Here is a 12,805-nt window from a genome sequence, read left to right as displayed (position 1 = left end):
CAAGCGTGAAACATAGAACGAAATGTAGAAGATCGCGAATATCAGTTCACGCTCGCACGCACTCACAAGAATAATGAACACTCTCAAGCTTACGCCACTAAATAGTGTAGGCGTGGGTGTGTGAGTGTGTTCGCTTTTGAATGTGTTGGTGTTTGAAAGTGTCGCAGAGTTTATGCTATAAAATGTCCAAAATGCATGGAAAAGTCAATAGCTAATGACAACGTTTCAGTAACGAATAATGCCATTTCAAAAAGGTCAGAAAATAAACAAGAATAATGAAATTTCATGTTAAAAGGGGGCAACAATTCGCCTAATTTGTGTCCTGACTTTTGTCTGTAGCGCATTGTTTTGTAAGCCTGAAACATGAAATGATAAAATGACTATAATGTACATGTGTGTGTGTGTATGTGTGTTTTAAAAGTGAATAAACCGAAGGTAGAATAAGCACACATTCGGGGGCAATTGTTTCGAAAACTGTTACTGTCAACATGGCGTTCATCGAAGCAATTGGCCCCGCTTACAGCTTTCTTTTCTTGAATTATTGATTTTAAGCAACCCGTTTACAACTTTTGGACAACGGCCCAGACAAAAAGGCGTTCTTTGCTGCGTTAATTTTCTGGCACCAATTATTCCCGAACGCTGAGACATTACTTTTTTGTGGTGGAACCATTGCAATTCAGGCTTCGATTTCTTGGGACCGGTAACGCGAAAAAAAATGTATGTCGTTAAATTTATATTAATGTTTTTTTTTTTTTCTCTCTTCTGTGGTAATCTGGTGCACCTCAACTCGTACCTTAATTTGGTAAGCATGGGTAAAGCTCAAAAACATGTAAGCCCTTTAAGCCCTGTAAATCATTGAACGTTTTCCTTTTCCTGTTTCTACCTCCTTTTTGCAACCTAGTTATCAAATCTTCCATTTGTTACACGATCTCTGCTCTCACGCCCTCTCTTTCTCGCTTCATCTTTCACTCTCTTCATTCTCTTTTTTTCTCTCTCAAGCTTGGATCGGTTCGATTCAGTTGGCTTTTCAAGTAGATTGGGACAGAACTTGACAGATTGTAATCAAAAAAATGGAACAATTTTTGCTCTAATATGCGTGGCTGCGGCATACAGGCTGTGCAAGCAAAATGAAATGTTCTACATCAAAAGTATTGGTTTTGGTATTATATATATATATATATAAAGGTGAAGAATATATGTTTAATTCAGTTATAAAATGGAATGGAAAGAAAACAAAACATAAAAAATAAACAAACGAATATTTTAGAAATCGCTCGAGTGGAAACCAATTGAAGGATAGTAATGTTCCGAAAATTATGTAAAGATAATAATTTTGAAACAGAGGCAATACTATGAAAAAATTTACAGGATGGATCGGTACAGATTGATGAAAAAAGTAATAACAATAATAATTAAACTTAGTTTTTTTAATCAATCGGTTGGAACGAAAGCGTTGGAAAAGAATTTGAAGTGGAAAAATGTGCTATATTTATAATGTTTGGCATAATATTGTTGTTACAAATCAGCTAAACTAGTATTTTAAGTATATAGAAAACTTATAAATGAAAAAGGAATGCAATCAAACTGTGCAGTAAAAATCAATATCTAGGTAATTTCAAAACAGAAAAAAGTTTCTAGGAAGTTGCGTTTGGTTAGAAAGTGGCTTTCTACGATATCATTTTTCATTGATTTTCTTGAAAACTTTTGTTTCAGGCCTGCGGCCCCGAATGAGGGCTAGGAAAAATCCAATCGGTACTTTAGTGAATGTGTTTTGAAATTACTTGACCGCGTTTCGTTTCATTATCGTTTTCTCTCTGATTTTATGTGAGTGCTGTTCAAGGCAGATATGCTAGGCCTGATACCAACAATAATCGAGGCTCGATTGGTGTTTTTGCTGGAAGACGGGGCTCTTGTCTTTGATTGTTTCGAGACATTTAGTGGGAAGGCCGGGAAAGGATGGGGGAAGCTTTGAGTTTGAATCTCGATTTTCTGAGCAGGGGATTATTTTTTGGGGAAACTGGCTTAAATTTTAGAAGAAAGGTACGTTATTCAAACTAAGGAAATAATGTAAGCATTTACGAGACTGCAGGTCGCTTGGGTTTGACCAACTGATTTGGACGCCCAATACTGGATCTGGAGATCTTTGTCTTTTTTTGTGGAATCTGATTTGAGACTGCTGATCAAACAAGCGATGAAAAAGGGGTCAATATGAACGAAACACAAAAACTCAAATGTCAAATTTCTATTAGTACTGGAGGAGAGGGACACTGAAAATGAAGGATGGACGGGATTGTTCACATAAAAACAGGATTTAACTGAGTCCACTGCAATAATTTATCCATGTTTGTTTTGGAGAATAATGCAGCTACATGATTTGTAATTTAACCGATGTTTGTTGAGGTGTGGCAAGCATGCACTTTTTTGAGGATTTTCAACGAAACGAAAAAAAAAGTAACAACTAAAACAAGAAACTCAAAGCAACTGAAAATTTAAACAACTCAAACACTAATAATTGCTTCACAACAGAAGGTATGGTAATCGTAAATCATCAGACTTATTTTGATGTTATTTCAACATATTCTTCTTATCTTCTGTAGTTATTTCGCAGCATAACTGAACTACGCATCATGAGATTGTAAGTAAACCGGGCACAGGTGAAAACGTTTGCACTTTCGGGACAATTTGTTTCTTATAAAGTTTTCACCTTCTGTCAGTTGCAAAAGTACTAGAGTAACCTTGATCCGCAGTGGATTTAAAAAGTACAAAATGACAAGCCACAAAAATGAGCCGATATTACATGCCGCCAAGAAACCAATGCCTTTTCGAAATATATTGCTTGGATCAAATCAAATAATTGAAGAAAAGAAATCATAACAATGCACGCGTATTCTAACAAATGTGTACACATGAGTTGAAAACAGCAGGAGGTTCGGTTGAGTTTGAATTACTGTGGATCGTCTTCTATCTCTCTGTGTGTGTTTTCTAGATGTTCTCGCTTAAGGACTATAACACTAGTATTGACAGTATGTGCACATCACACAACGGATTAGCTGCCCCGACGTGACTTGTTCTACGGACTCCCGTAACGAAACGGAAGGGGAACTGCGACCCCATGCGACCAAACATTGCTGATGAAATAGATCAAAATAAATTTGCTGTTTACTGCTTTTCAAACATAGAATTTCTACACAATTTTGAATTTCATTAATTGGTCGAGGTGTGCGCTATTTTCCCGCTGAAACTTTGTCAAAATTGAAAAACATTGGTTGAATTTACGTGAGATGATTATCACTCTCGGTTTCGAAATTGATCAAAAAACTATAAGCATTCTTCTATGGAGCAAATTTTGCCGAGTCTTAACAGTGTCGGTTTCGTCAGCGAAATGGACAAAAAAAAGGAAATATTCAAACTTTTGCCTAGTGTGACAACTGTTTCAGCGAGACAGAGCAGCTCAATTGCCTCGACTGACACTCCAGACAGTCATCTCTGGAATTTATGGTGAACAATCCAATAAATCAAACAAACCGAAGAGGGAGTGTGAATGTGAGTGTCTATTCATATATTTGTTTATATTGTTATCAATCAGTACCAAAGAAAAGGAATAACTAAAAAATAACTCAAAATATAACAATCGTTAATCATTAGAAACAAACTGAAGCCAGAGGAAACTAAATCAAAGAATTCAACCGAACAAAATGAAACAGAAACAAAATAAAACTGGTATATTTATCGACGGAATTTCAAGAAGAAAATGAACGAAAACAACGGAACGGAAAAACGGAAAAACTCTGGTACGAAAAAAAAAACCAAAAGGTACGCGCCCGTGTACCTTCTTCTAACGTCCTTCGTGTATTTGCCGCCATACTTATTTCGTTGCGCTGCTAATTCTGTGATCTCCGGAATCCAACTGGCAAACACCGCCTAGATTGAAGGGTAAAAAGGGAGGAAAAGCATTGCCAAGCAGAAAACATTTGAATATGATTTTGATTGTTTTTTTTTTTTGTGGTTGCATTTTTTTTTTTTTGCTGTGTTTGGTTTCGTTAAACTGTTTTAAATTTTTCCTTGTTCGCTTCACTTTGTCACTGGTTTTCCGGGATATTCTCTTCTGCACATCATGTCTGCACGTTCGAACTGGGATCTTATTTGCGACGCTTTCCTAACTCTGCCAAAGTTGAATTTCCATGCAGTCAAAAGTGTACGCAGATCGTTTGACTTTCCCCCATTTTTGGCTGGATTTCGCTCAACTGGTTTTATAATTATTTTATCAACTCTTTTTTTTCGGATGTTAAACGCAATCTCTAGCTAGGTTTTAATGTAAAAAAATCTGGGATGAACATTGAAAAACAAACCTTCAAATAACAACTACGATGGAGTAGTAAAACAAACCAAAAATTGGTTAAAAAAAACACGTCCGGACAAACGTAAACTTGGCAGAGAAAAAAAACGCAAAAATACAACCAGGACAAATAGTGTGTGACCAGTATCCAAAATCTCCTGAATTCAAAAACTCGAGACAGGTAAACTATACGCAAAACTGTTTAAAAAAAACGAAAAAACTGTGACGGAAAAAGAAACCACATTTTATTGGCATGAAGAAAACCCCTACAGGCAAAACATGTCAAAAGGAAAATCTGGAAACAACAGAGCATTCATCGCTGTGAGGTAAGATCGCTAGAGATCGAAAACATTATACTTTGGTTGGATGGTTATGATGCAATCGAACGGGGACAGAATTCCTCAACTCTGACGGAAGAAAACATGGAGAACAACCAAATGAGGCGAAAAAAATCTACACTTTATGTGTGTTAGTTGGTGAGAGTAAAGTTAGATTTGAGACAAATTATGTATTAAAAAATATGGATACATTTGTACAGAATAAGAAAGAAAGAAAAAACTCAGTCGTGCTTTTCTTTGAATGTACATCTGGGAAATGTGTGTGTAACATTAGGGTAAGAGTGTGTTGTAATGTGTGTGTACTGTATATTTAATATTGAGCAGAGTAGTAAGATTACGACTATTTACATGTAAGGTCGGTTTATTAAGTGAGTTCATATTGTTTGCATGTACAATTTTGATTTTGAAATCCTTTCATCTGTCATTTAAAAAAGATGGTGGAGAAAAATAAGACTTGATATATTCAACTGAAAGTAAACCGAAAAGTAGTAGCATGTTTTAATTTATACATATTGACTAGACCTGGTGGCTTGGGTGTTTGTTTCTACATGATGTTTTACTCATAAGTTATTATTAGTCCCAAAATACATCCATTTGATTTGTTTCTTGTTTCTAAACTACTTAACAAAATTGCAAGATTGTACCGAAACTATTGCCATTGGATGGAATGTTCGGAAACAATCTAGGCTTGCTTTGCCGATTAAAACAAAAAATCTTGAGTTTTTTTGAAAAGGTCCTATGAACAAAATTTAATTTTTTTGCTTTTTTGGGTGTTTTTAGAACCGCCTTAAGTCAGGGTTATTCAAAAACACCCAAAAAACAAAAATTGAAAATTTTGTTTATAGGATTTATTCAAAAAAAAACTCCAAAAATGTGGCCAAAACAAAGATATCAATAAGGCACGAACGGCGAAGGTCTGGATATAAATTGGCCCTTAATCTGGAATGTGAAATTTAATCGAAAATAAATTAATTAGCTTAATTTTGCTGCGATCGTAAGCTTGAATGCGGCTCTTGGTATGAGTTTTCAAGCAAACGACCGTCAAGAATAGTTTTGAAGTTTTTCGTTCGCTTGGGTCAGAAGTTGGCACTAGGATCAATATAGGGGCAAGAGATCAATTTCACTAATAATCATTTTTTTATTTGCGACAAATCTAACGTTACCTTTATCGATGTCTGCTTCTAATAAAACGGAATGTCAATAACTGTCAAAAATCGCTACGAACTATTGCGAAACAATGAAAAAATGCAATGAATGTAACTAGATTTAAAATTTTCTAACACTGAGCGAACACGAGAATTAAAAAAAAACAAAGAATACACTGCGAATCATTGAACACTGTTGCATCTAGAGCTACTACTTTTCGAAACCGCCAGCTGGAAAATATCAGCGCTGAGAAAGCGCATGGGGAAAAAAAGAAGGGCCAAATGGTTTTCCTGCAAAGTTTGTTAGGAAAATCAGGGCAGGTCGCCTCTTGTACATATTGCATGCAAGTTTCGATTTGTATACAAAACTGACGAAACGCCCTAATCCTACGTAGAAACTTTGGAAAAAAAAACATTAGGAACTCCATTTTTCTATGGAAAATTTAGATTTCGCTTGTGTAATGTAGGTATTAATTGTTGTTTCAGTTGTATTTGTTGTGGTGCAGACGAGTTTAAGTGGCGACTGACTGAGTAAACGTAGTAAATGAAATTTTAATGTAAAAGAAGGTATATTGAAAAATCATGTCTCGGAAAATTAAAAACATAACCGCCAAATCTAATCTCACTATTGTCAAACGTTCTTTGGTTGTTCAAACCGTCATGAGAATAAATGGAGCATACTGTTTGCGACAAAAAAAAAAACAAAAATTTGTATGACCTAATTAAAAAATTCATATGCATAATATATTTATATATATTCTACTGGGTGTGGCACAATGACATGAGCTAACACTAACGAAGAAAGTGAACGCGTGGTCGTTTTACCGTGTAGGGTGGACTTTTGCATGACATTTGCGTAGCTCACGCGACGTAAATTCCCTTGTGACACGGCCGGTGACACGGCCAGGTGTGTCTCTGACAAACAAATTTCGAAATGGTTATACATTTCATCAGAAAATGGTAAATTAAATCAAAGAAATAACAAAATTGTACCAACTGTTTTATTTGTACAAAGCTTGAAACAATTTCGCAATATTTTTTAGCGTTTCAAAAAATATATTTTGCGTCACATTTCGACCAACAACTTACAAAAGAGGGTCTCTCTGTCGGGAAATTGGGAATTCTCGGAACTAATTTTTTTTCGAAAGTCATGAACCAGACGGGAGTACAAATGAAACGAAACGGCTTCACGGGTATCTATTTGTGGGGTAGTTAGGTGCTTGTGTGTGTGTGTAAGTGAATTGGAGACATTTGGAGGACTTTTTTAGTTTCAATGTAACGGTTGAAGGTTAGAGTGAAAACCATTCGATACAAATTTTTAGGGGAAAAGTGGAAAATTCGTGTCCACGTTTGCTTTCCCCCATTTTAACGTGCACGAAAGGCAAAGAGTTAGTGATGCGGACTGTTTTGCTGGAGCACAGCAGCAAATGGGTTTGATTCGTCAGAGAGAGAGATATTTAGAGTTCAACGAAAACTGGGTGGGACTGATGAAAAGAATATAGAAAATTGGTAGTAAGAAACTCAAACGGTTCCAAAAATTAAGCATCAAACTGAAAATCGGCAATCGAAAAAGGCTGGGCAGGTATTGGAACAAAATCTTAATCGAACTATAGTTTTTTTTTAAATAAGTTTTTTTGGTTTTAATAGAGAAGGGAGACATCAAGATGGATCTACCTCTTTCCTTGCTCGCGTTTGAGTTCGCCACCGTACTTTGAACCGCTACCAACGAGTTCAATAATTTCAGGTATACTGCTGGCAAACATTGCCTAAAAATTTGAGGGGATTTCAATAATTTTGCAGTGTCAGCGGAGGTTCATAAGGGGTGGGTGGATAGCAAAAGTCGGACTATGATGGTCCTTGAATCTTGTGTAGGTTGTACCCTGATTTGCAGCAGATCGCGCTGCTTTGATGACGCGACCTATTTCTGATAAGCTACGAATTTTCCGATAAACGCGTTATATATGTTTTTTTCTTGTAATCCAAACAAAAACAACGGGAATGTATAAACGGAAATACAAAACAATAAGATATGCGGCAGCCAGCATAAAAATAAACAAACATGCAGACGTTGGTGAATCTTTCTTCCTCGTCTTGAAGCTATCTCATTAATCGATAGATTAAAGTTAGATTGCGATGTTGTAACATGCTACAGCAGAAAAACTTAAACTTTTAAATGGTTGTCCAATGTTGCTTATGTAAGGAGTCCCACGGCTGGTTCCAAATCTACTTTGGATGGAGATGTTTATGCTATGGAACTGCTTACATTTTACGGACTTTACTTAATGGGTAAAGCTAAACTAAACTTCGATGCTGAATTCTGACAATTTTGTTCCCTGGATATGTTAAACAGAATTATGGGTGACGACTGCTTAGCCAGATTTTATTTTTGTGTATGCAAGTTGTTCAAATTTCAATCAAGTTTAAGGTGAAAGAGGAGGATATGTCACGAATGATAGATGTAGAAAAAGCTTCTGAAGATAATTTGTAAAGTGTCATGATTTTTGACAGTCCTAAGAATCTTCTTGTACGCAAGATTGCGAGAAAAAAAGCAATTCTTTTGCAGTTTGAGTTTTGTGGAAAGCGGCCAATAGCCAGGGAAGTTGTAAAATAGTTTTACAGCTAAATAGTTTTGAGAATCTTTATAAAGCGAACGTGACTCAGACTTGTTCCCCGAAATTTTTTCCCTGTCGTGAAGAACTAATTTCCGAAATTTCGAAGGAAGGAAGCACACGCGATTTTTCGATGATGGTTTTGCAGAACCGTATATGTTATACCCACCCCTTTCGCCTTAATTTTTTGTTAAACTCACAATTCTGCTTAATTGTATGTGGCCTAATGGTTTCCACCAAAAATTAATTTTGTTTTAAATATTAAAAAAAAAAAACAGCAATTAAACGAGTAACGCGGTGATTTCGAGGCTTAACGATGCCACACTTCTACCTTTTTTGCGCGAGTACTGAAAATAATAACTGTGGGTAACCAATAAGCAAAACAGCGAAGCGAAAATTCCAAAAGTATCTCAATGAAAGGTGTTTGTTAAAACGCAAATGTATTGGTTGGTTAGAAACAAAACGGACTTTAGGTTAAATAGACCTCTAGCTAAGCTTGTTCATTCTTGGACTTGTTCGTTAGGCTTGATAAAATAATTATAGCGCATAGTCTCACAAATCTATGTATACACTGGGTGGAAAACACCGTTTGGTTGAGTGCAAACACATTCATGGGTGTACGTGTGTTGTTGTACATGTGCATACAATTGGTTTTCCCACGTTTGGCGGTGACGAGCTCCGCAGAGAGAAAAAACCAAACAGTGTCCTTGTTCCATAAAGGAATTCCGAACGATGAAGCCTGCTAAAAGCTTACTTCCGAGAGACACACACTTTCCCTAAAAGTTGAGCTATTTCCAGCGGCAGCCGCAACTCGAACTTGGCATGAATAGAAGCAGTTTTGGCAAAATTTGCGAAGCAACACACTCTAGTACGCGATCGAAACCCGAATGGTTTCGCGTTGCTACTCGAATGCAGAAGGTGGGGGGACCCTGTTCGTACTGCAGTTTTCCACTATTCGCTAATAGATGGCGCGCCTTCACACTATTGTTTCTAGTTTTGCTTCCTGCTTCTCTGGTTGGCGAGAATCTGACTCTGTTTTTTTTTGTTTGTTTGCTTGTTGTTTTTACATATGACCGTATCGAGTATCGAGAAACTAAAACGTAACACTACCGGTACAGTAGTAAATACATAGGCCGAGAAAAGGTGAAAAGGACAGACAAACGGAGAAGTTGGAAAAATGTGCTACTTACCAAACCGACTAGTAAAAAGAATACTAAAAACGTTCTGCCGAGCACGGTTTCGCAGTAAACATCGCCGTAACCTACTGTTGACATAGTAACTATGAGAAAATATACACACGTCCAGTACGACAACTGTTGCGGGTTATTAAACTCTAACGGATCGCCAGAATTCTCCAGCTGCGGCGCGGCGTAGTACACACGAGGAGGGGGGAGGCATTTTGGCGGGAACGAAATAGAAGAAAGAAAAAAAAAGAGTAACGCAATTAGTACTTAAAAATGTAACGACTTATTGTTTTTTTTTTTTGGGGGGGGGTGACAACTGGCGTTCGTGATTGCGCTGTAAATCGTGTCTAGAATAAAGTATTTTATAATGAAATATCGATAAATTCAAACGTTCTAAATAAACCGGCAGCAACCTTCGAAAAGGGCACATTACAAATCTCCAATCAAATCGAACCAATTTCCAGCGTGCCCCTTTCGACAGTTAATACCGGCAGGCGGAAACTGGCTCTCTACTAAGGGGCGGTATGTAAAAGGTAGCAGCAAGGGGACTGTAATTAAACTGGTGAAAAAAAATATTCGGGGTCCAAGATTCGAGAAAGCTTTCGGGCGGGAATCAATCAAAATCAGCAACAAAACAAATCTGTTTAAGGGATTTGCAAAAGGGAAATCATCGCAGGGTTTGCTCGAGTTTATTGATTTAGTGTAAAAATTACGTAATTTATTTTATTTGTCAGAAACTGTCAAAACGGTTCGACACAATAAACTTTCTATCATGAAGATGGTCAAGACATTACTTTTGCTTTTGAATCGAAAGGCGATGTTAATTTATTAATTCCACAACATAGCAAAGAATATCAATATTCATCAAGATTAACTGTTGTTTAAAGAAGCATATTCAGAATCGTCATTGCTCTAAGAATTACTGACCTAATCTACAACCTAAAGTTTATTTTTTATATTTCTCATTTTAACGATCAAATTCGTTGTTGTTAACGGTGCACATCATCCAGAGCTTTTGAACCAAGAATCTTGTAACAGATATTGTAGTATCTTCAAAACTACCGGAACTATCGATATCATCTTTTGTTCATCCCGTAATGTACTGCCTACAAAACAATTTACAACAACATTTGACTATTTTTACATTCAAATTGTTGCAGGATTGGGTCCGTAAGTTTGAAAATTTTGCAATTAGAAAACAAAAAAATATTTGGTTGCTTTGCACCCTAAAAAAGGTTACCTATGCTTAACCAGACAGAACGTAAACTTGCTTTTTTAAAGGTAAAGGTGAAACGTGGTTTAATCTCGCAATAAGTATTAGCACAACTCTTTGTCAATTAGAAAATCATTTCAGCTCATCATCAACTATGTTAATAAATCTTTTCGAAAGTTTCGTGTAAATTTTAGATTTTCAAGGCTGATTGACTTATTTTACAGTTAAATTTATGCCAAACTTGTGGTAATGGTAACTTTTTTTTAATAAAATATGCTAAGATTAATCAAGACATCATTTATTTTAAGTTTGCTGCAGACATTTATCAACACAGTAAAGAAATTTTGATATTTTTAAAGGTTGGTTGGATGAATAATAGCTCTTTTGAGTAATTTCACTTAAATAATGTGTAAAAATGTTGAATTCAGCAAAAAATTATGAAAACTTCATCAATTCTGGATGTAAAATTTTTTGAAACAAAATCTGTAACCATTCCCAGATGTAATATTACCATCATTTTTTTTACTGAGAATCTGAAACTGAGTTACATCGTGTAACACATTAAAAAAACATGATAATATAACTCTGTGATACGCAAACCTTACTTTTACATTTCATTTCGGAAATTCAATGTTTTGTAACATCAAAACCTAAAACATCGTGAAGCAATGCATAAAGTGATTTTTAAATTCCATTTGCCACTATTTGGCCCAAGTATCAAACAGTTTTACGATTTTCATTCGCATTTAAAATTAGTGTTCTTCTACGTACTTTTGTACAGAAATACTTGGTTGACATATTGTGTTAGACATTTTATGTAAATTTAAATTGCCATGGAATGTTAACACCTTTTTTTTAACACGCTTTTTTACGATTTTTCTCCGTGTGTGAACTCGAGAATTCTCAAAAAATGCTCAAAATCTTGAACCATCACTTCCCGCATTCCCGAAGTCTTCAAAGTATATAAACTTTGTTTAGCAAGAATCAAAAACTGAAGAGTCAGTTTTAGGCTAAATATCAACCATTTTTTTTAAGGTGTCGTTTCCCTTGGTCCTGTCTCGGTGAATTCACTGGTAGGCAATTGGACTCATAATCCAAAGGTTTGAATCCCGGGGCAGATGGAAGCTTAGGTGTAAAACGTTACTTAATCCACCTTTAGGTGGTTGGTGCCTTCCTCACATTTACAAAGTAATTCAACTCCTAAGTTGTCCTAATCCAGTTTTGCATTTTTTTTACGGTCTAACGGCTTATTGAGCCGACTCGGTCCAAACCAAGTTCCAGCACCGAAAAGGACCTGGCGCAATTAGTTTATGAATAAGAAATTTTTACCTGATACAGACTTTTTGAGAAAACATGCAGACTCTCATTTGAAACAGTGTGCGTGTGGAAAGAAAATCATGTCTACACACATCCCCACAGACATTTGCTCAGAAAATGATTCTGAGTCGATATGTATACGTAAAGGTCTAAGTGGTTTGTTAAGGAAGTTCACTTTTCGAGTGATTTTATAGCCTTTCCTCAGTGAGGAAGGCAAAAAGAGGTTTGCAATTACCTCAATTATCAAAACTTCAGACACCTAGGTTCAAGTAGGAATCTCGCAATCGAGAACGCAAAAATAGAACAATTTGATGTTTATTTTGAATCAACAATCTGAATCATGGCCAATATTTTACAAAAACATTTATACAAAAAAGGTGTGCATCAGATTTTAAAAAGAAAACTTAATCTTTGTTTTCGCTTATTTCGTTTAATTTTTTTCTTCGTAGAGAAAAATACGTTATCTTTGCTATGCAAATGTTTCGTAACAACCCTAAACTAGAATAATTATTGACTCTTGCAATTTTGAATGAATTATTTCTCTTTAGAAATTTTAATTTTTAAATCCTCTTCTAACGTTCTAACTTATAGCGCACAAGCAATATTTTTTAAAGCTTTATGCGTTCAAAGGACTGTATGTGTGTTTGTGTGTAATTCTTCAAG

General features: G+C 35.8%; 1 protein-coding gene across 2 annotated transcripts in view; it reads right to left on the bottom strand.

The window, feature by feature from the left end:
• LOC120425424 (calcium-activated potassium channel slowpoke) overlaps window positions 1-12,805 on the bottom strand; it is a 104,474-nt gene that overhangs the window by 66,078 nt on the left and 25,591 nt on the right. The window contains exons 6-7 of one of the 2 annotated variants that reach the window (XM_039589951.2): window positions 9,619-9,786; window positions 3,830-3,921 (exon numbers count right to left, since the gene is read on the bottom strand). In XM_039589951.2, coding sequence (XP_039445885.1) covers window positions 3,830-3,921; window positions 9,619-9,786 — 260 coding nt within the window. The remainder of the gene's footprint in view (window positions 1-3,829; window positions 3,922-9,618; window positions 9,787-12,805) is intronic. The other variant, XM_039589949.2, reaches the window with a different exon arrangement.

Source organism: Culex pipiens, chromosome 1, assembly GCF_016801865.2.
Source record: "Culex pipiens pallens isolate TS chromosome 1, TS_CPP_V2, whole genome shotgun sequence".
NCBI lineage: Eukaryota > Metazoa > Arthropoda > Insecta > Diptera > Culicidae > Culex > Culex pipiens.
Note: the sequence above shows the minus strand (reverse complement) of the source record. Positions and strands in the feature narration are given on the sequence as shown.